Source organism: Bufo bufo, chromosome 11, assembly GCF_905171765.1.
Source record: "Bufo bufo chromosome 11, aBufBuf1.1, whole genome shotgun sequence".
NCBI lineage: Eukaryota > Metazoa > Chordata > Amphibia > Anura > Bufonidae > Bufo > Bufo bufo.
This window is the reverse complement of record NC_053399.1, coordinates 33,906,060-33,927,579: the sequence shown is the minus strand read 5'-3', so window position 1 is coordinate 33,927,579 and position 21,520 is coordinate 33,906,060. Positions and strand designations below refer to the sequence as shown.

At 47.8% G+C, this 21,520-nt stretch overlaps 1 protein-coding gene across 1 annotated transcript in view; it reads right to left on the bottom strand.

Annotated features, from left to right (window-relative positions):
• Positions 1-2,984: 2,984 nt before the first annotated feature.
• ACTR10 (actin related protein 10) overlaps positions 2,985-21,520 on the bottom strand; it is a 34,164-nt gene continuing 15,628 nt past the window's right edge. The window contains exons 7-13 of the mRNA XM_040411288.1: positions 20,890-20,969; positions 20,506-20,541; positions 18,680-18,759; positions 12,350-12,423; positions 10,451-10,532; positions 9,232-9,433; positions 2,985-3,688 (exon numbers count right to left, since the gene is read on the bottom strand). Coding sequence (XP_040267222.1) covers positions 3,507-3,688; positions 9,232-9,433; positions 10,451-10,532; positions 12,350-12,423; positions 18,680-18,759; positions 20,506-20,541; positions 20,890-20,969 — 736 coding nt within the window. The 3' untranslated portion in view covers positions 2,985-3,506. The remainder of the gene's footprint in view (positions 3,689-9,231; positions 9,434-10,450; positions 10,533-12,349; positions 12,424-18,679; positions 18,760-20,505; positions 20,542-20,889; positions 20,970-21,520) is intronic.

The window sequence follows — 21,520 nt, the reverse complement described above, 5'->3', positions numbered from 1 at the left end:
CCGAAAATGAAGCACCCTAAGCAGGCGGACACCGCGGGACCCGAGGTGGGGAGCTAAGGGGGGGAATCATAGCAACCCCCATAGAGAAAAAATTAGCCACACAGAGATCCTGGATGCCAGGAAAAAGGCGGGAACTGGCGCGGCCTAGTTCAGGCACAAGCCGGGGACTAGAGTAATTAGGAAGCCAAGGAAGGTAAGGACAGCCAGGGGTGAGGGGACCCCAATAGAGTATGGATGGATTGGGAGGGAAGGAGTCCCTAACTAGGGCAGGGAGCATACTTACCATCTGGCGTCTTCGGGCACCGCAGGGTCACCCCTTTGGTAAACTCACACAAGAGTGGGATTACCGGTACCCCACTGCGGATGCAGTAATGGGGGACTGGGTGACCGGCGAGGTACTGAGGTACATGCACGCAGGGGGTGCTACTAAACTGAAAATCTGTGGGGTGATCTGAGGAGGGCTGTGCACAGGAGATGCCCTCGCAATCGGACAGATTTGGAGTGTTTTTGCAAAGAAGAGTGTGCAAATCTTGCCAAGTCAAAATGTGCCATGCTGATAGACTCATACCCAAAAAGACTGAGTGCTGTAATAAAATCAAAAGGTGCTTCAACAAAGTATTAGTCTAAGGGTGTGCAGACTTATGCAACCATTATTTTATTTTTATTGTACAGCTTATAGGTCACATTAAAAGGTGGAAAAAGTTCTGAAATAGAAGGTTAAAGTGGTCTCAGCAATGTGTAGGTTGCCGAGACAGTTTTGTTAAGTTTATGGGCTGGATTTTATTGGACTGGGAGAAGGTAAGATTGTTTGAGGGACCTCCCCAGTCCACCCAAATCCGGGGCAGGTTTTCCCCTAGCCTGAGGCCAGCTGGGATCATCAAGAGGAAATAAAGCACAGTCCAGGCTGTCAGTCTGGGGAGAGTAATGCCTGGAGAAAGCCTGGGAAGATGGCTGCGCTGCTGGCTAGAGAAGCCGAATTCTCTGTGTGACCTGTGTTCAATAGGTGAGTTAGGATCTTCACTGTATTATCCAGAGCCCAGACGGGCAGGTGTTTATTTTGGTTTGGTTTAGGTTTTGTATTGGATAATTACTGCATGAGTGATTATCTTTCAGCTGGCAACAAGTTATTTAACCCCAACTGGTGCAATGAGTTGCTTCTCATTTCTTAAACAACCATGTAGAAAGACACATCTCGTGGTCGTGGAAAAGATGTTAGTCTGTTTGAGAAGGGTCAGATCATTGGCATGCATCAAGCAGAGAAAACATCTAAGGAGATTGCAGAAACTACTAAAATTGGGTTAAGAACTGTCCAACGCATCATTAAAAGGATAGTGGGGACCAATCGTATTCGAGGAAGAAATGTGGCGGGAAAAAAATCCTGAATGATCGTGGTCGGCGATCACTTATACGTTTCGTGAAATCAAATCGAAAAAAAAACAACAGTAGAACTCAGGGCTATGTTTAATAGTGAAAGTAAGAGCATTTCCACACGCACAATGCGAAGGGAACTCAAGGGATTGGGACTGAACAGCTTCGTAGCCGTAAGAAAACCACTAATCAATGAGGCAAACCAGAAAAAAGGCTACAATTTGCTAGGGAGCATAAAGATTGGACTCTGGAGCAATGGAAGAAGGTCCTGTGGTCTGATGAGTCCAGATTTACCCTGTTCCAGAGTGATGGGCACATCAGGGTAAGAAGAGAGGCAGATGAAGTGATGCCCCCATCATGCCTACTGCCTACTGTACCAGCCTGTGGGGGCAGTGCTATGATCTGGGGTTGCTGCAGTTGGTCAGGTCTAGGTTCACCAACAGTATGTGCTCCAAGAATGAGGTCAGCGACTACCTGAACATACTGAATGACCAGGTTATTACATCAATGGATTTGTTCTTCCCTGATGGCATGGGCATATTCCAAGATGACAATGCCAGGATTCATCGGACTCAAATTGTGAAAGAGTGGTTCAGGGAGCATGAGACATCATTTTCTCACATGGATTGGCCATCACAAAGTCCAGACCTCAACCCCATTGAGAATATTTGGGATGTGCTGGAGGAGGCTTTGCGCAGCGGTCAGACTCTGCCATCATCAATGCAACACTGGATGGAAATAAATCTTGTGACATTGCAGAAGCTTATCGAAGGACTTATATATATATATATATATATTTTTTAATCCAACCATTTAATTTCATTTCATGGGGAGTTGCAGACTCTGTTCATGATGCTGCCTTAATAACTCAAAGCTAATTTAGCAGTTACAAAAATTAAAATGAATGTTAAAAAAGCAAACTTCTTACACTAACGCCAGTATCTGTTTATTGTGCAGATATATCAGGCATACAGAAGGTTCGGAAAATGCAGTGGGTTATACAAATCTGGGGAAAATGCTCAATTTATAGGGTGCATTAACTTTTTGGCTTCCATCTAAACGGCCATATCTAATCTACCCGGTCCCCTTGGCCGTACACAGGCACAATAATACCTACAATGGGAATACAGCACATTACTACGGTATATCCTGCTATGCAGGTGCAGACATACTTGTATATCCAATGGAGGAGAAGTATTGTCACCTGCAGCTCCTTAGTTCTGAAACGTTCACCCTTCCCTGTGTGACAAGTGCATTTCAAAATGGACCCCTCTTAGGCTACTTTCACACTAACGTTTTTGCAGATCCCTCATGGATCTGCAAAAAAAAACACTTCTGTTACAATAATACAACCGCATGCATCAGTCATGAACGGATCTGGTTGTATTATGTCTTCTATAGCCATGACGGATATGTCATGAACACCATTGAAAGTCAATGGCGGACGGATCCGTTTTCTATTGTTCCAGATTGTGTCAGAGAAAACGGATCCGTCCCTATTGACTTACATTGTGTGCCAGGACGGATCAGTTTGGCTCCGCATCCCGGGACAGAAAAATGCGGCAGGCAGTGTTTTGGTGTCGGCCTCCAGAGCGCAATGGAGACTGAATGGAGGCAAACTGATGCATTCTGAGCGGATCCTTTTCCATTCAGAATGCATTAGGGCAAAACTGATCCGTTTTGGATCTGAACGGATCTCACAAACTGAAAGCCAAAACGCTAGTGTGAAAGTAGCCTTATGGGTAAAGGCAGCCATTTTTATGTGGTACATCAATATTTAACTCACCAATAATGAGTACATCCTATATATAAAGGCTTTTCCACAGTGAGAAGCCCCAGGTGGGATACTGACTGAGCACACATAATGGCTGCCTCAACCATGTAGCCAACAGGTCCACTGTACGATCAAGTACTCACATGAGGGAATGGAGAAGCCATATAAGTCATTTTACATCATTTCCTAACACTTTGAATATCATGGAATATGACCACCTACAGTAAAGCCAGGTAAAGAGGGAAATATATAATACAAATATACACAAGGCCTTGTTAGCATTGAAAAGTAGAATAAATATTGGTATTTTTGCACATCTAGTTTAGTCTTTTTCTTAAAACTGTTGTTTTCTGGTCCAGGGTCTTCACTTTTCGGTAGAGAAGGCTCGTTTCATCATTGGAGGTGCAGACTTTCCAACATCAAACATGATTTCAAGAGGCGGGTTGTTAAGACAGCACCAGTCAGGAATACGGCCCGTCTGGTTGTAATATTCTTTAGACACAGAGCGGCTGCCGAGGATATCCTGAAGAGCTCCAAATATCGCTCCTGGATGGTGAAAGAGATTGAGAATAATCACTGCATGTAATGGGAGTGACGTAAATGCAAGTGAGGTACCCTTTCTGCTGAGATGTCAATGCATGTGAAGTATACTAATCCACTGCACATCTTGGGGGTACTCCATTGCATACACACCATTATACTACTAGTAGTCATCACATTATGTCATGATCAAAGTTTGACAAAGGTTACAAAGCCATTTCCAGCTCTCTGGAGCTCCATCACTACCTAGGAACAGCGGTGAATGTCTCTATTAAAAGTTAATCTGTCACCGGGCTTATACTGTTTGTCATTTACTTTTATCATCTTGCAGTAGTTTCCGTAAAATCACTTTATTAGATCCAGCATGAGAAGTGGGTGGACTTATCACATTTATGACAGCCAGTCTCCCCTGTCCTCCTGATTGACAGCTTTTCTCACTGTGGCTAGGGGAGAACGCTGTAAATCAGCAGCTGGTGGACTGGGTGACGGCGGTTTATGAATTTTTAGGACTCCAACTTATTAGAAAATCTCCCCAGAACCCCTAAATCTGATAAAATGATACAAGAATATAAGATGACTGCTTAATCCCCCTCCACTGACTGCACAGCCATTCTGTCCTCACCTGTAGTCTGTACATGGCCTCAGCAGTATAGGGGATCAGAAGACTGAGGTGAGGAATGGCAGCAAAGGGATTAAGTGGGGAGTATAGGTTATCAGATTTAGGCCTCATGCACATGACCGTAGCCATGTTGCGGCCCGCAAACTGCGGATCTACAAAGTATGAATACTAGTTGTGTGCATTCTGCAATTTTCTCTCACCCATCAGTAGAAATGGCTAATGTGGTCTACAAAACAGACAAGTTTAGGACGTGTTCTATCACTTGTGGAATGACCACATGGATGCGGACAGCACGCGGATGTCACCTGTCTGCTGTCCGCATTTTTTGCGGCCCCACAGAAATGAACGGTTCCGCATGCGAAGCCAATCAAAAATATGGTTCTGTTATTGAGGCCCAAGTCCGATAACTCTTTCAGTAAAGTATTATTTTATGGAGACTAATAAAAGTGACAACCCACTATAATCTAGGTATGCTGACCTCAGACAGGGCAGCATAAACATGGTGACAGATCCTCTTTAACCACCTCAGCCCCCAGTGCTTAAACACCCTGAAAGACCAGGCCACTTTTTACACTTCTGACCTACACTACTTTCACCGTTTATTGCTCGGTCATGCAACTTACCACCCAAATGAATTTTACCTCCTTTTCTTCTCACTAATAGAGCTTTCATTTGGTGGTATTTCATTGCTGCTGACATTTTTACTTTTTTTGTTATTAATCGAAATTTAACGATTTTTTTGCAAAAAAATGACATTTTTCACTTTCAGTTGTAAAATTTTGCAAAAAAAACGAGATCCATATAGAAATTTTGCTCTAAATTTATAGTTCTACATGTCTTTGATTAAAAAAAAATGTTTGGGTAAAAAAAAAATGGTTTGGGTAAAAGTTATAGCGTTTACAAACTATGGTACAAAAATGTGAATTTCCGCTTTTTGCAGCAGCTCTGACTTTCTGAGCACCTGTCATGTTTCCTGAGGTTCTACAGTGCCCAGACAGTACAAACACCCCACAAATGACCCCATTTCGGAAAGTACACACCCTAAGGTATTCGCTGATGGGCATAGTGAGTTCATAGAACTTTTTATTTTTTGTCACAAGTTAGCGGAAAATGATGATTTTTTTTTTTTTTTCTTACAAAAAGTCTCATATTCCACTAACTTGTGACAAAAAATAAAAACTTCCATGAACTCACTATGCCCATCACAAAATACCTTGGGGTCTCTTCTTTCCAAAATGGGGTCACTTGTGGGGTAGTTATACTGCCCTGGCATTCTAGGGGCCCAAATGTGTGGTAAGGAGTTTGAAATCAAATTCTGTAAAAAATGACGAGTGAAATCCGAAAGGTGCTCTTTGGAATATGGGCCCCTTTGCCCACCTAGGCTGCAAAAAAGTGTCACACATCTGGTATCTCTGTATTCAGGAGAAGTTGAGGAATGTGTTTTGGGGTGTCTTTTTACATATACCCATGCTGGGTGAGATAAATATCTTGGTCAAATGCCAACTTTGTATAAAAAAAAAAAATGGGAAAAGTTGTCTTTTGCCAAGATATTTCTCTCACCCAGCATGGGTATATGTAAAATGACACCCCAAAACACATTCCCCACCTTCTCCTGAGTACGGAGATACCAGATGTGTGACACTTTTTTGCAGCCTAGGTGGGCAAAGGGGCCCATATTCCAAAGAGCACCTTTCGGATTTCACAGGTCATTTTTTACAGAATTTGATTTCAAACTCCTTACCACACATTTGGGCCCCTAGAATGCCAGGGCAGTATAACTACCCCACAAGTGACCCCATTTTGGAAAGAAGACACCCCAAGGTATTCGCTGATGGGCATAGTGAGTTCATGGAAGTTTTTATTTTTTGTCACAAGTTAGTGGAATATGAGACTTTGTATGAAAAAAATAAATAAATAAATAAATCAGCATTTTCCACTAACTTGTGACAAAAAATAAAAAATTCTAGGAACTCTCCATGCCCCTCACGGAATACCTTGGGGTGTCTTCTTTCCAAAATGGGGTCACTTGTGGGGTAGTTATACTGCCCTGGCATTTTCCAGGGGCCCTAATGTGTGGTAAGTAGGTAAATGACCTGTGAAATCCTAAAGGTGCTCTTTGGAATATGGGCCCTTTTGCCCACCTAGGCTGCAAAAAAGTGTCACACATGTGGTATCGCCGTATTCAGGAGAAGTTGGGGAATGTGTTTTGGGGTGTCATTTTACATATACCCTTGCTGGGTGAGAGAAATATCTTGGCAAAAGACAACTTTTCCCATTTTTTTATACAAAGTTGGCATTTGACCAAGATATTTCTCTCACCCAGCATGGGTATATGTAAAATGACACCCCAAAACACATTCCCCAACTTCTCCTGAGTACGGCGATACCAGATGTGTGACACTTTTTTGCAGCCTAGATGCGCAAAGGTGCCCAAATTCCTTTTAGGAGGGCATTTTTAGACATTTGGATACCAGACTTCTTCTCACGCTTTGGGGCCCCTAGAATGCCAGGGCAGTATAAATACCCCACATGTGACCCCATTTTGGAAAGAAGACACCCCAAGGTATTCAATGAGGGGCATGGCGAGTTCATAGAAAAAAAAAATTTTTGGCACAAGTTAGCGGAAATTGATATTTTTAATTTTTTTCTCACAAAGTCTCCCGTTCCGCTAACTTGGGACAAAAATTTCAATCTTTCATGGACTCAATATGCCCCTCACAGAATACCTGGGGGTGTCTTCTTTCCGAAATGGGGTCACATGTGGGGTATTTATACTGCCCTGGCATTCTAGGGGCCCTAAAGCGTGAGAAGAAGTCTGGAATATAAATGTCTAAAAAATTTTACGCATTTGGATTCCGTGATGGGTATGGTGAGTTCATGTGAGATTTTATTTTTTGACACAAGTTAGTGGAATATGAGACTTTGTAAGAAAAAAAAAAAAAAAATTCCGCTAACTTGGGCCAAAAAAATGTCTGAATGGAGCCTTACAGAGGGGTGATCAATGACAGGGGGGTGATCAATGACAGGGGGGGTGATCAATGACAGGGGGGGGTGATCAATGACAGGGGGGGGTGATCAATGACAGGGGGGTGATCAGGGAGTCAATATGGGGTGATAACCACAGTCATTGATCACGCCCGTGTAAGGCTTCATTCAGACGTCCGTATGCGTTTTGCGGATCCGATCCATCTATCAGTGCATCCGTAAAAATCATGCGGACATCTGAATGGAGCTTTACAGGGGGTTGATCAATGACAGGGGGGTGATCAGGGAGTCTATATGGGGTGATCACCACAGTCATTGATCACGCCCCTGTAAGGCTTCATTCAGACGTCCGGATGCGTTTTGCGGATCCGATCCATCTATCAGTGCATCCGTAAAAATCATGCGGACATCTGAATGGAGCTTTACAGGGGGTTGATCAATGACAGGGGTGTAATCAATGACAGGGGGGTGATCAGGGAGTCTATATGGGGTGATAACCACAGTCATTGATCACGCCCCTGTAAGGCTTCATTCAGACGTCCGGATGCGTTTTGCGGATCCGATCCATCTATCAGTGCATCCGTAAAAATCATGCGGACATCTGAATGGAGCTTTACAGGGGGGTGATCAGGGAGTCTATATGGGGTGATCACCACAGTCATTGATCATGCCCCTGTAAGGCTTCATTCAGACGTCCGGATGCGTTTTGCGGATCCGATCCATCTATCAGTGCATCCGTAAAAATCATGCGGACATCTGAATGGAGCTTTACAGGGGGGTGATCAGGGAGTCTATATGGGGTGATCACCACAGTCATTGATCATGCCCCTGTAAGGCTTCATTCAGACGTCCGGATGCGTTTTGCGGATCCGATCCATCTATCAGTGGATCCGTAAAAATCATGCGGACGTCTGAATGGAGCTTTACAGGGGGGTAATCAATGACAGGGGTGTAATCAATGACAGGGGTGTAATCAGGGAGTCTATATGGGGTGATCACCACAGTCATTGATCACGCCCCTGTAAGGCTTCATTCAGACGTCCGGATGCGTTTTGCGGATCCGATCCATCTATCAGTGGATCCGTAAAAATCATGCGGACGTCTGAATGGAGCTTTACAGGGGGTTGATCAATGACAGGGGGGTAATCAATGACAGGGGGGTGATCAGGGAGTCTATATGGGGTGATCAGGGGCTAATAAGGGGTTAATAAGTGACGGGGGGGGGGGTGTAGTGTAGTGTAGTGGTGCTTGGTGGGACTTTACTGAGCTACCTGTGTCCTCTGGTGGTCGATCCAAACAAAGGGGACCACCAGAGGACCAGGTAGCAGGTATATTAGACGCTGTTATCAAAACAGCGTCTAATATACCTGTTAGGGGTTAAAAAAAAACACATCTCCAGCCTGCCAGCGAACGATCGCCGCTGGCAGGCTGGAGATCAACTCTCTTACCTTCCGTTCCTGTGAGCGCGCACGCCTGTGTGCGCGCGTTCACAGGAAATCTCGCGTCTCGCGAGATGACGCATATATGCGTGACTCTGCGCAGGGCTGCCACCTCCGGAACGCGATCCTGCGTTAGGCGGTCCGGAGGTGGTTAAAGGGAACCTGTCACCGGGATTTTGTGTATAGAGCTGAGGACATGGGTTGCTAGATGGCCGCTAGCACATCCGCAATACCCAGTCCCCATAGCTCACGGACAGGACTCATCTCAGGTTAATTTGCATATGTATAAAATCGGGTTTTTTACACAATAAAAGCACACAGAGCTATGGGGACTGGGTATTGCGGATGTGCTAGCGGTGATGTAGCAACCTATGTCCTCAGCTCTACACACAAAATCCCGGTAACAGGTTCCCTTTAATGGTCAACATGCTAAAATGACTCCAGGAGAACACGGACAACTTCTTGTGCGGTGAGATATAATTCCGTAAGTCAATTACTCATATTACCTCCTAGCCAGGCCACAAAGTTTGGCTTTGCAGGTGGACTGTGAACCTTGAAGGTCTTGGTGGCGAGGGCTTCTTTATATTTTGGCTTTTCCACCAAGAATCGTATCTCTGCCATTAACCGGTGTAGAAATCCTGGCAGCATCGATGTACCTCCAGTGACTACAATGTTCTCAGACAGTTGTTTCCTAGTATCTATTGGGCACTAACACAAAGGATGACATGAACATTAACAGGCAATAGTCTAAAATGACCAGTCACAAATCTGTCATGGACAAATTAAATGCAACTCATTACGGTATGCTTAACGGCTTCTAATTACAATGATACTAATGAAAACCAAGATCCACAAACAGCACAAGTCTCTTCACTGGGCAAAACCCATGATCTGGAAATGTGAAATCTGTACCTATCACAGGGCTACCACTTGTTATCAGCCGATCAGTCAATGGGGTTGTCCAGGCTGGCTGTTTCGGGTCTCCAGTTACTTACACCTATGTGTCACCATGGGGACATATTAATGAATGAATGCAGTTATACAGACTTCCATCTGTGTCCTACCTCTACAGAGGGGTTGTTTGCAGTGAGACGTATGGAGACACATCAGTCTTCCAACAAGCTGCATTCACAAAAGGATTTGACCTTTTTTTACTCGAAATGACCTGGTCGTGTCTGCCTCTTACAGACACTTGTCTAAGGCTTCTTGCACATGACTGAAAACCATGGATCTGCAAAATATGGATACGGCCTGTGTGCTGTTCGCATTTTGTTGAGGATCTATTGACTTCAATGGGTCCGCATCTCGTAGACATGTACAGGACATGTTCTATCTTTTGCTGAATGGACATACAAATGCAGAAAGCACACAGATGACTTCCATGTGCTTTCTGCATCTGTTTGTCTGTCCTGCAAAAGACAGAACATGTCCTGTACTTGTCCGCAAAATGTGGACCCATTTAGGTCATATTTCGCGAATCTGCAGTTTGCAGACCGCAAAACAGATTTGGACGTGTGCATAAAACCGAAGACTAATTAGACTAGTGTATGTGGACAGGGTATAGCCCTCCTGGGAGGAGCAATACTTATTTTTATTTTTTTATTTCTGGTGTTGACCTCCTAGACGCTGGGCCTATACCCATGGTGCTGTTTCCTCCAATGATATTAACGAGAATTGTTTTTTTATATTAAAATTTTTATTTCAGATGATTAAAGGCTGTGTTACCTGTACAAGCGAGTCCAGTATTAAAGTGGCAACAGACTTCTCTTCATTGTCCTGCTCGAATAACATCTCGACCACAGAGTCTCTGTCAATGAAAAGCAGACATTATGTAAAAATCCCACAATATCTCCAAGATCTTCATTAAGGCTTTTAAAGGGTATGTGTCATTAAAATGTTAAACTTTTTTTTTTTTACGTCTCTCTCTGTACTTGTGGGTAGTTATAGATTGTTTATAAAAAACAATCTTAAAATCCTGCAGTTTTTACACTGGCCACTAGGCCTAGAATACGGTATGTCAGTATTTCCTGTATTTTGAGAATAGTCACATGGCCCACAGACACAGTAGATAGGAGGGGACCTCAGACTTCTATGTGACCTGTGCAGAGGTCAGGAGAAGTAGATAATCTTTGATAACTATTGATTGAGAATGGTGGATCATGCATTATCTATATACAGGTAATATATAGTGGGGTATATATAACATTAACATGAGAACTGGGAAAACAGCAGTTCCACCATTCATTTTGCGTTTTAAATTTACAATGTTCACCATGCGACATAACTAGCGCAATTCTGTTATTCTTTGGGTCAGTACAATTACAGTGATACTGTTTTGAGTTTGTTTTTTTTTACTTCTTTTGCACAACAGTAGCTCATCTTGTTAAGTCGTCGCATTCCAAGAGCCAGGAATTTTGCAGGAAAAGATGTACATTTAATTTATGACGTAACATTTATTTTTTGGGGCAGGATGAATAGGAAAACAACTATGACATAATTACTATATATTTATTTTTATTTTTTTTAAACTGTTCACTGGACGATACAAATAAAGTTTATTCTTTATTATAGAGGGATGCAGCGAGCTGTTTTTACCACTTACTAAATAAAACCACTTTTTATGGAAAATAAAGTTTTTAAAAATAAACTTTAACATTATTCTTTTTTGTAGTCCCACTAAAAAGATATGGCTTTTATAATGTACTTGTATGACAGGGAGTCCTGCTCCTTTAACTGCCCAGATGCCTTGGCCGCTATTGACCACGGATCTACAGAGATTAAGGGTTTGTGCAGCAACCTATATTGATGACCTATCCTCAGCATAAGTCATCAATATCTGATCAGAGAGACCCCCACGATCAGCTGTTTGAAGAGATGACGCGTAATGTAATAAAGGTGGAAGCTGCCCTCACCTGGAGCACCGCCTTCTCTTCCAACAGGATAGGTCATCATTATCTATTACTGGATAACCGTTTTAAGAGAGTAGCATTGGAGTTATCTCCAATGCCGGCCGTTACAGTGGGAGCCTGGCTTCAGTTAGTGCTGGGCTGCCGTGCTGATCCAGAGCGCTGCATCAGTGCAGCCTGTGAGGCCTGTTCAGTTCCAGGGTTGATAGTGGACGGCAGGGACTAAACCACACAGAGAGTAAACCTGCTTGTATAGATGTCAGTGACACCTACCTGTACAGGCGTTATTGCACCCCCTGGTCGGCAAAATGCATAAAGACATGGTTCGGTAAGTTTCGTGTGGAAGTACTTGACTTGTCCATGAAGAGCCCTGATCTCAACCCCATCCAACACCTTTTGGATAAACTAGAACAAACACTGCAAATCAGGCCCTCTCATCGAACGTCAGGGTCTGACCTCACAATGCTCTTTTGGAAAACTGGGCAGAAATTCCCACAGACACACTCCACAATCTTGTGGAAAGCCTTCCCAGAGGAGTGAAAGCTGTTTTAGGGGGGGACAAACTCCATATTAATGTCTATGGATTTAGCATGGGATGTGATAAAAGCTCCTGGAGATGTAATGTGCAGGTGTCCTAATACTTCTGTCCATATAGTGTATCATTATATACAGAAGGCTAGGCTGTAACTACTTTGTGACTGTAATCAAACCAGCAAACCTGATGGCTCCTTTTACATGCAGGATCTTCTGTCCATCCAGTGGGTAATCAACATCAGGAGGAGGTGCGGGGCGCTGAAACAAAAAAGGAGAAAACAAGTGCATCACAGACCTGACAGGTATCTGCATGGGTTGTAGATCAAAGAGGAGCGGTCCACTCTCCTGACATGTTTTAGGAAATAGTTGTATTCTTATAACTCTAAATTATACTGTTCCTCCGTTATTCCTCCAACAAATTTATGGATGCTTTAACAACTGGGTGTTACCATTCCTCTTGCAATCCACCTCCCTTCCCAGTAACACCCAGAGGAATGGGACACCAAAGACAAGATGCTCCAAAACTGTTATTTCATACAGAATACAATTACTTCATAAAAGGAGACTTTTGTATTACTTACCAGTAAAGTCTCTTTCTCGCTCTTCCTTGGGGGACACAGGAAACCATGGGTATAGCTCTGCTCCCTAGGAGGCGTGACACTAAGTGAAAGCTGTAAGCCCCTCCTCCATCAGCTATACCCTTCAGCCTGGAGAAGAGACTGCCAGTTGCGTGTCCAAGTAGTGAAAGATAACCACCAACCGGAAAAAGAACTGTCGAGCCCCAACGGGGGCAACCAAGCCGGAACCACAACTGTAACCCAAATGAAGGGCGGGTGCTGTGTCCCCCAAGGAAGAGCGAGAAAGAGACTTTACTGGTAAGTAATACAAAAGTCTCCTTTTCTCGCCCATATTCCTTGGGGGACACAGGAAACCATGGGACGTTCCAGAGCAGTCCCAGAAGGGAGGGACCAGAACAAACTAAACCAACACCAGAGGCATCAATCAACTGCCGCCTGCAACACCAGACGGCCCAAAGCAGCGTCAGCCGACGCATGAGTATGCACCCTGTAGAACTTGGTGAAGGTGTGCAAGGAGGACCAAGTGGCCGCCTTGCAAATCTGCTCCGTAGAAGCCCGATTCCTCTGAGCCCAGGAAGCCCCGACCGCTCTAGTGGAGTGAGCGGTAACACCAAGGGGCGGAACCTTGCCCTTGGCGAGATAAGCCTCAGTAACAGCCATCTTGACAAAACGGGCGATAGCAACTTTGGATGCCGCCATCCCTCTGCGCGACCCCTCCGGAACCACAAAGAGCGAGTCAGTATGCCTGAAAGAGCTGGTTACCTCCAGGTAAACCTTGAGCGCCCTGACAACGTCCAGGCGATGAAGCTTCCTCTCCCGCGGGTGGGAAGGGGAAGGACACAAAGAGGGGAGAACGATGTCCTCGTTCAGATGAAAGGCGGAGACCACCTTAGGAAGGAAGGAAGGGACCGGACGAAGAACCACCTTGTCCTGGTGGAACACTAGGAAAGGTTCCAGACAGGAGAGTGCAGCCAATTCGGACACCCTCCGAAGAGAGGTGACGGCTACAAGGAAAATAACCTTGCAGGACAGAAGTCGCAAAGAAACCGTCCGCAGAGGCTCGAAAGGAGAAGCCTGGAGCGCTGAGAGAACCAGGTTCAGGTCCCAGGGCGGTACCGGAGGGCAGTACGGGGGAACCGCGTGAGCCACGCCCTGAAGGAAGGTCTTGACAGGACCAAGGGGGGCCAGTGGGCGCTGAAACAAAATGGACAGCGCAGACACCTGACCCTTCAAAGAACTAAGGCCCAGACCTTGGGTAAGTCCGCTCTGCAGGAAGGACAAAACGGTGGGGAGAGAAAAGCGGAGCGGAGGAATCCCCAGATCGGCACAGAACCCCAAAAAGGTCCTCCAGGTCCTATAATAGATCCTAGAAGAGGACGGCTTACGGGCGCGGATCATGGTGCGGACGACGTCCGCAGAAAAACCCCTACGTGTCAGGACGGTGGTCTCAACAACCACGCCGTCAAACGTAGGGACCTTAAACGCGGGTGAAAGATCGGTCCCTGAGAGAGAAGATCTTCCCTGGCGGGCAGCGGCCAGGGCGCGTCTGCCAGGAGCAGCATGAGGTCGGCATACCAAGACCGGCGGGGCCAGTCCGGAGCGACCAGAATCACCGAGACGCCTTCCGCCGCGATCCTCCGAAGGACCTTGGGCAGGAGTGGGATGGGAGGGAATATGTATGGGCGCGCGAAGCCTCGCCAAGGAAGAACGAGGGCGTCGGCTCCGCAAGCTCCCGGATCCCTGGCCCTGGACAGATAGGCGGGGACCTTGTGATTGAATTTGGAGGCCATGAGGTCCACGTCCGGTATGCCCCAACGAAGGCAAATGGCCTCGAACACCTCCGGGTGAAGAGACCACTCGCCGGGGTCGACGGTGGTGCGACTGAGGAAGTCCGCCGCCCAATTGTCCACCCCTGGAATAAAAATTGCAGATAGGGCCGGGACGTGGGCTTCCGCCCAACGGAGAATGCTGGTGACCTCCCGCATTGCTGCAGCGCTGCGAGTGCCCCTCTGGTGGTTTATGTACGCCACGGCCGTGGCGTTGTCCGATTGCACACGAACTGGATGACCCTTCAGCAGATGAGTCCAGTGTCGCAGAGACAGAAGGGCCGCTCTCAGCTCCAGGACATTGAGAGTTTGGACTCCGATGGAGACCAAATGCCCTGGACGGATCGGGGAGGAAACACGCCTCCCCAGCCCAAGAGACTGGCATCGGTTGTAACCACCAACCAGTTGAGTGGCAGAAAGGACCTGCCCAGCAGAGGGGACTGTAACCACCAGCGGAGAGATGACCGCACCGGAGGCGATAGATGGAAGGGATGATCCAGAGACTCCCGCGATTTGTCCCAGGAGGAGAGGATCGCCCGTTGGAGAGGGCGGGAGTGAAACTGCGCAAATGGGATCGCCTCGAAGCAGGCAACCATCTGCCCCAAGACCCGCATGCAGAAGCGGAAGGACGGTCGACGGTGGAGAAGGAGACCCCGAACCGCCCCACGGAGGATCAGTCGTTTTTCCGAGGGAAGACGTACCTCCGCCGCTCCCGTGTCTAAAAGCATTCCCAGGAAGACCAGTTGTCTGGAGGGGGGAAGGGAGGACTTGGGGAAGTTGATGACCCAACCGAACCTCGCCAGAGTCTCTAGAGTGAGATCCACGCTGGCAACCGCTTGAGAAAGGGACGGAGCCTTGATAAGGATATCGTCCAAGTACGGTAGCAGAAAAACACCCCTGGAACGGAGTAAGGCCAAAACCGGGGCCAGGACCTTGGTGAACACCCGGGGGGCTGTTGCCAGCCCAAAGGGAAGGGCGACAAATTGGAAGTGGAGGTCCCCCACGGCGAATCGGAGGAAGCGATGGTGACACCGGGCTACCGGAACATGGAGGTAGGCATCCTGTATATCGATGGAAGACATGAAATCTCCCTGCTCCAGGGAAGCCACCGCGGAACGGAGGGACTCCATCCGAAACCGTCGAAGGAGGAGAAAACGGTTGAGCTTTTTGAGGTCCAAAATGGGTCGCACCGAACCTCCCTTCTTGGGAACTACAAAGAGGTTCGAGTAGAACCCTTGGAACCTTTCCTCTAGAGGAACGGGGGTAATCACCCCCCTGTCCAGTAAGGCTTGAACAGCCGCGGAGAACGCAGCCGCGCTTTTCGGGTCCCGCGGCGGGCGGGAGCGAAAGAACCGATCTGGAGGGAAGGACGCAAATTCGATTTTGGATCCGGAGGACACAATTTCGAGAGCCCAGGCGTCGGAGACGTGAGCCATCCAGACGTCCCTGAAAAGGAGGAGCCGGCCCCCCACCCGGGTGGGTGGGGGCGCGCCTTCAGGCAGAGGACTGCTTTGCTGCGGGTGTGCGGGCAGCCTGCGGCAGGAGGGCTGCGCCCGAAAAAACGGCTTCCTACGCTTATCCTGGGGAGGAGCCGAAGCGGCAGCTGTGGGGGGAGCCCCAGAGGTCCTGCGGGAGGACCGAAAACGAAACGCACCAGGGCGTCCGCGGGGGGCGCCCCTGGCTTGGGGTTGAGGAAGATGGGTGCTTTTACCACCCGTGGCCTCCGAAATAAGCTCGTCTAGGCGGACCCCGAAAAGGCGGGAACCCGCAAACGGTAGCCCCGCCAAGGAACGTTTGGAGGCAGCGTCCGCTTTCCAAACCTTCAGCCAGAGCTCCCTCCTGACGGAAACAGCCAGGGCGGAGGAGCGTGCAATAAGGGCTCCCGCATCAAGGGAGGCCTCACAAACAAAATTCCCGGCCCGAATAATAAGCTGGGCCAAGGAACGTAGGTCCTGGATGGGGACGTCCGAGTCCAACTCCTGTTCCAGCTGCGCACCCCAAGCAGAGATTGCTTTACCTGCCCAAGCAGAGGCAAAAACCGGTCTGAGAGCAGAACCGGAGGCAGCAAAAATGCCCTTGGAAAGGGTCTCCATGCGACGGTCCTCCGCTGACTGAAGAGAGGACCCGTCGGGAACAGGGATGGCCGTGTTTTTTGACAGACGGGCCACAGGGGGGTCCACCTTGGGTGGGGACGACCAGGTGGCCACGACATCGGCTGGAAAAGGATAGCAAATGTCCAGCTTCTTGGGGTTGACAAAACGGGCGTCCGGGCGAGCCCAAGCCTTAGACACCACGGAGGAGAAATCAGAGTGGATTGGAAAGACTTTTGAGGCCTGCCTGGGTCTGATAAAGGAGACACTAGCTGCGTCAGAGCTAGGGGGGGTCATCTTGCACCTTAAAGGTGTCACGAATATCAGAGATGAGTTGACCCATCGCTGAGGCTAGCTTGGACGGCAGGGCCGAGTCCATTTCCAAATCTGAAACCGCCAATTCACCTTCAGAGAGCGAATCCTTTGGAGAGGAGAGGCCCGTCTGAGTGCGCACGCGTGGCGGGGAGAGGGAGGCATCTGAGGAGGAGGCTCGCTCTACTCTAAGACGCTTCTGAGAGTGCCTAGCTCGGGAGGGGTCACTAAGAGAGAGTGAACCCGCTGCAGCGGCAGAAGCAGTGGACCCGGAGGGCGCGACAGTAAGAGTGGCGTCCTGCGGGGTAGGCGGCCTGTCTATTAGGCGGCCCACGACATGAGTGAGGCTTTCCACGGCCTGGGACAGGGATCTAGCCCAGTCAGGCGGGTCAGAGGAAGCAGGGAGCGACACAGCGGGCGACTGAGGCTGCGGTGGAGCTCGGCATGCAGTACAGTGCGGATCAGACTGCCCCCGGGGAAAGGGTTCCCTACAAGCAGTACAGGCATGGTTCCAAGGCTTGGCGGCTGCAGAAGGGTCTGACATGGTGGAAAAAGATGTTGCACTTAAAGTGGGAGACCCCAGAGAAAAAACGGAACGGGGATTACACCCAAGCAACAGTACTGGTGGCACGGAGGGGGTTAACAGTCCTACCAGACCCGGATTGCAAGCGGCAGCAGCAAGGGGAACAGACTGAAGGAGGCTGTGGAGGAGAGGCAGCGGCACGGAGATGAATGGCTTCAGGATCGGACGGCAGAGAGGATTCCACGCTGTGGAGCCCGACGAAACCGGAAGTAGCGGAGCGCATGTAGGAAGCTCCGCCCCCCTCTGCCGCGCCGAAGGAGAAGCAAATGATTTTAACCCCCAAGGTGGATGAAGTGCCGGCCTGAAATGGCGCCGTTCGCGCCAAGTAACGGCCCCCGCCGCGCCTGGATGTCGCAGACTGCCTCCTTGCCTACAGCCGTCCCCTGAAGGCAGCGTCCTTGCCAAGGACTTGCCCAAGACAAAGTCCCACCCCAAATGATGCCCGGTAAAGTTACCGGTCCCGATATGCCCATGGGGGGGGGATGTAGCAGTGGTGGGGGATGTAGCAGCGGTGGGGGATGTAGCAGCGGTGGGAGGGAGGAAGGGGAGGCTGGAGCAGCCACTCTCACCATACGCTGTCTTCGCCCTCAATCCATCCAGCGGGGTCACCCCTTCAGCTCCTGGCACCGCAGTGGCAGGAAGCCGGGGGAGGGACTTGGCGTGCGGGCGACCCTGAGCTGGCGGGACGCAGGGGAGCGAGGCTGCCCTGGTCCACCTTGTCTTCTGTGGGGGAGGCGGCAGTGCGGAATTACCGGCACTGGCGCAACTCAACCCCGGGAGAAACAGAGGGGTCTAATGCGCCTCTGTTGTCCCTGTAAGTAGAAAAAAATCGCATTAAAACAACAAATAACGCAAAAAATAAAAAATTATAGGAAAAACAACCCTGCATAAGCAGGGGGTGTCTTGCCCCCTTGGACACTAAGCAAAAACTGGCAGTCTCTTCTCCAGGCTGAAGGGTATAGCTGATGGAGGAGGGGCTTACAGCTTTCACTTAGTGTCACGCCTCCTAGGGAGCAGAGCTATACCCATGGTTTCCTGTGTCCCCCAAGGAATATGGGCGAGAAATCAGACTTATCAGAAGAGGTGACAAGTCCTTTTGAACAGAAACTCAGGAAGGAAACTTACCTCGGAGCTTCCATCAATGTTAAATTTGGCAGCCTGGATCTTCAGCCCTCGCTGCAGGTCACTTACAAAACAGACACGAACTGCAGCCGCAAAGGGGAAAAGAGTTCTGGTAAGCAAAGTGACTTGGCATATCCGAAAAAACGCTATTCAGTTAGTCAGTACAGACCCACCACTACCAATATCCTCCAGGGAAAGGTAACACCAGCCTAAAGCTGCCCCAGCTAAAAGAACCAAGCCATGCCTGAAAAACAATGAAGGGGACGTGGTTCTCGTAGCGCCGCGGCCCCTAAAATGAGCCGATGCCAAGAGATGGGACACCCACCAATCTCATACTGATGGCCTATGCACTAAGCATACGCCATCAATTCTTGCAGTCCTGGCGATAGTCTTTAATCACTGACTAGAACAATTATACAACTTTCCAATGTGCTTTGTTCCAGTTTTTTTTAAGATACCTGTTTTGCAGTCAGTGAATGAAAACACTTGTTCACATTCACAGGTGGTAAACCTGAACACAGTTAGGAGCCGCTGTTGTCTGCCGGTTTTTAGAGGGAGGCAGCACTGAAGTTCACAGATTGGCCGCAATGGGCAATTTCCAATCTTGGCACACTGTGAGGCTGCCTGTCATTCAAAGGAGCTAGGTCGCAAGCGGTTCTGCAGCATCCCCAGTCACCGACTGCGTCAGAAACTGTGGCGGTTTCTGAAGCGAAATTCACGGCAGACTTTGACGGCATCAAAATCCGCCGTTTAAATGGTCCCTTGAGCTAAGAGAAGTGAATATGACTGTATTCAGTATGGGCAATGATCTTTGAGCTAAACAAATCATCAGCAGCTGGCAGTTTGCTACAATGGATCAGTCTAGAGTCCAGGATGTTTAGCTCAAAGAGCAATTGCCTTGATTGGATACAACGGTGGTCTTGCTGAGAGCAGGATTAGGTCTCTTTCACATCACATCGTGACAGGAGCAGAAGAACGAAGATTACGGAAGTGCCTGCATGCAGGACTTTTCTCTCTGCTACAAAAACGTTCTCCTGAATGGAAACCTACCAGATCTCATTATAGTCAATGGGGTCTGTCGGCTCCTTTTGCTTCAGTTAAGTGCCGAATCTCACAATTCCGTTATTCTCGTTCTTTTGCTCCTATAACGAAGCAGAAGAACGGAAATAAGAAAGCGCTGATGTGAAAGCAGCCTTAGCTCTGCAGATGTGTATACATTCACTGACAGCAAACAAATATCTTATAATTGGAGAGGGATTTTATATTAAAGGGAACCTGTCATGTACTTTACGCTTTCCTCACGGATGACTGACAATTCTCTCCAAGAGACAAAACTGGCAATTATCAGTAGGTGGGGAGAGCGGGAGATGATGAATAACCAGGACTCTGCACAGCCAGCCGGGACTCTTTTCCAGGCCCAGGTTGCACTGGTTATACTGCTGGTTATTGCCAACCGCTTACTTTTAGTGACACACCACTGAAATCAGAGAGGGCTGCATAAAGAGGATTACAGGTTCCCTTTAAGCTCACAGATTTTCTTACATATACATATGTCACTTTCTATGACAATTTCTATGTGTATTACATTATGGAGCCTCATTTCTATAACAACCCACTGCTTTCCATATATATATATATATATATATATATATATATATATACGTTCTATGACCATTTCTATGGCTATCAATGGCCATACGTGTGAAATGTACGTCCATCTCCTCCAACCTCCCTATAGACATTGTAGTTTGGCTTGGGCAATAACTGGATACAATTTCAATAAAACTATGACACTTCAATGGTTCTTCAAGGTACTGATATTACCTTACCTTTCATATCTTCCACTACTTCTTCTGGCACACTGCCTACAACAGTGCAGAAAAAAAATCAATGATACAGGTAATCTCAGTGACAAAGCCCCCCCCCCCCATGTATATTAATTAACAAGAGTTAAAGGTGTACTGATCACGAGAATGGGGGCCCTGAACCCCCTGCAGCCCCCCTAAAAAGAGCTGTACTCAGCCATCTCTGGAATTCCCATAGAAATGAATGGAGTGGCCGCCTGCATGTGCAATCGCCCGCTCCGTTCATTTCAGGGGAGCTGCACCGATCCAATAGTTATCCCCTATCCTGTGGATGGGGGATAACTTAAAAAATAAAATAAAAATACCTCTTTAAAGCAAGAAGAACTTAAAACAAAATGGCCTCCTTACTCATAACAGACGGGAGGCTCTGCTCCTTGGCTGTCCCGGTGTCGGCAGTGCACTGCTCCAACAACTGGGCTTCTAGCTCTCTGTACATATAAGAGGGAGCAACTTAGTAGAAGAGATCACATACACAATGACGGTCTATAAGAGACCTCTTAAGAGATCCACATACACATTAGATAGGTGACAGTAGACATCTTCATCTGGCAGTTATCACTCCTGACCCCCCCCCCCCCCCCCCCCACCCCCATAGCTTGGTTCGGTCGAGCAAACGTGTGTCCTGAAATGAGAGAAAGCTGCTGCCAGACTCTGCTTGAGAACAAAAGGATCGGGCATGTTGACATCCAACTTAAGACACCTGCCAGTGAAGAGTTAGAGGGCTCCCATATAAAACAGAAAGTTGTCCAGTTTCAAAAAAATAAAAAAATTGCAATGTTCAGCCTAAATTTATCTAATCTGTACAGCCAGCTTAACCCGTGTTATTTTACCTGTGGCTTTCCAGATGTTGCAAAACTCCCATGACCTGATAAACTGGGAGTTGTAGTCTGGAAACCACTGGAGATCCACTTTGGACACCCCACTTCAGCATATTTATTACTAGATCATGTTCATTTTGACTGGAAGAAGACCTACATTC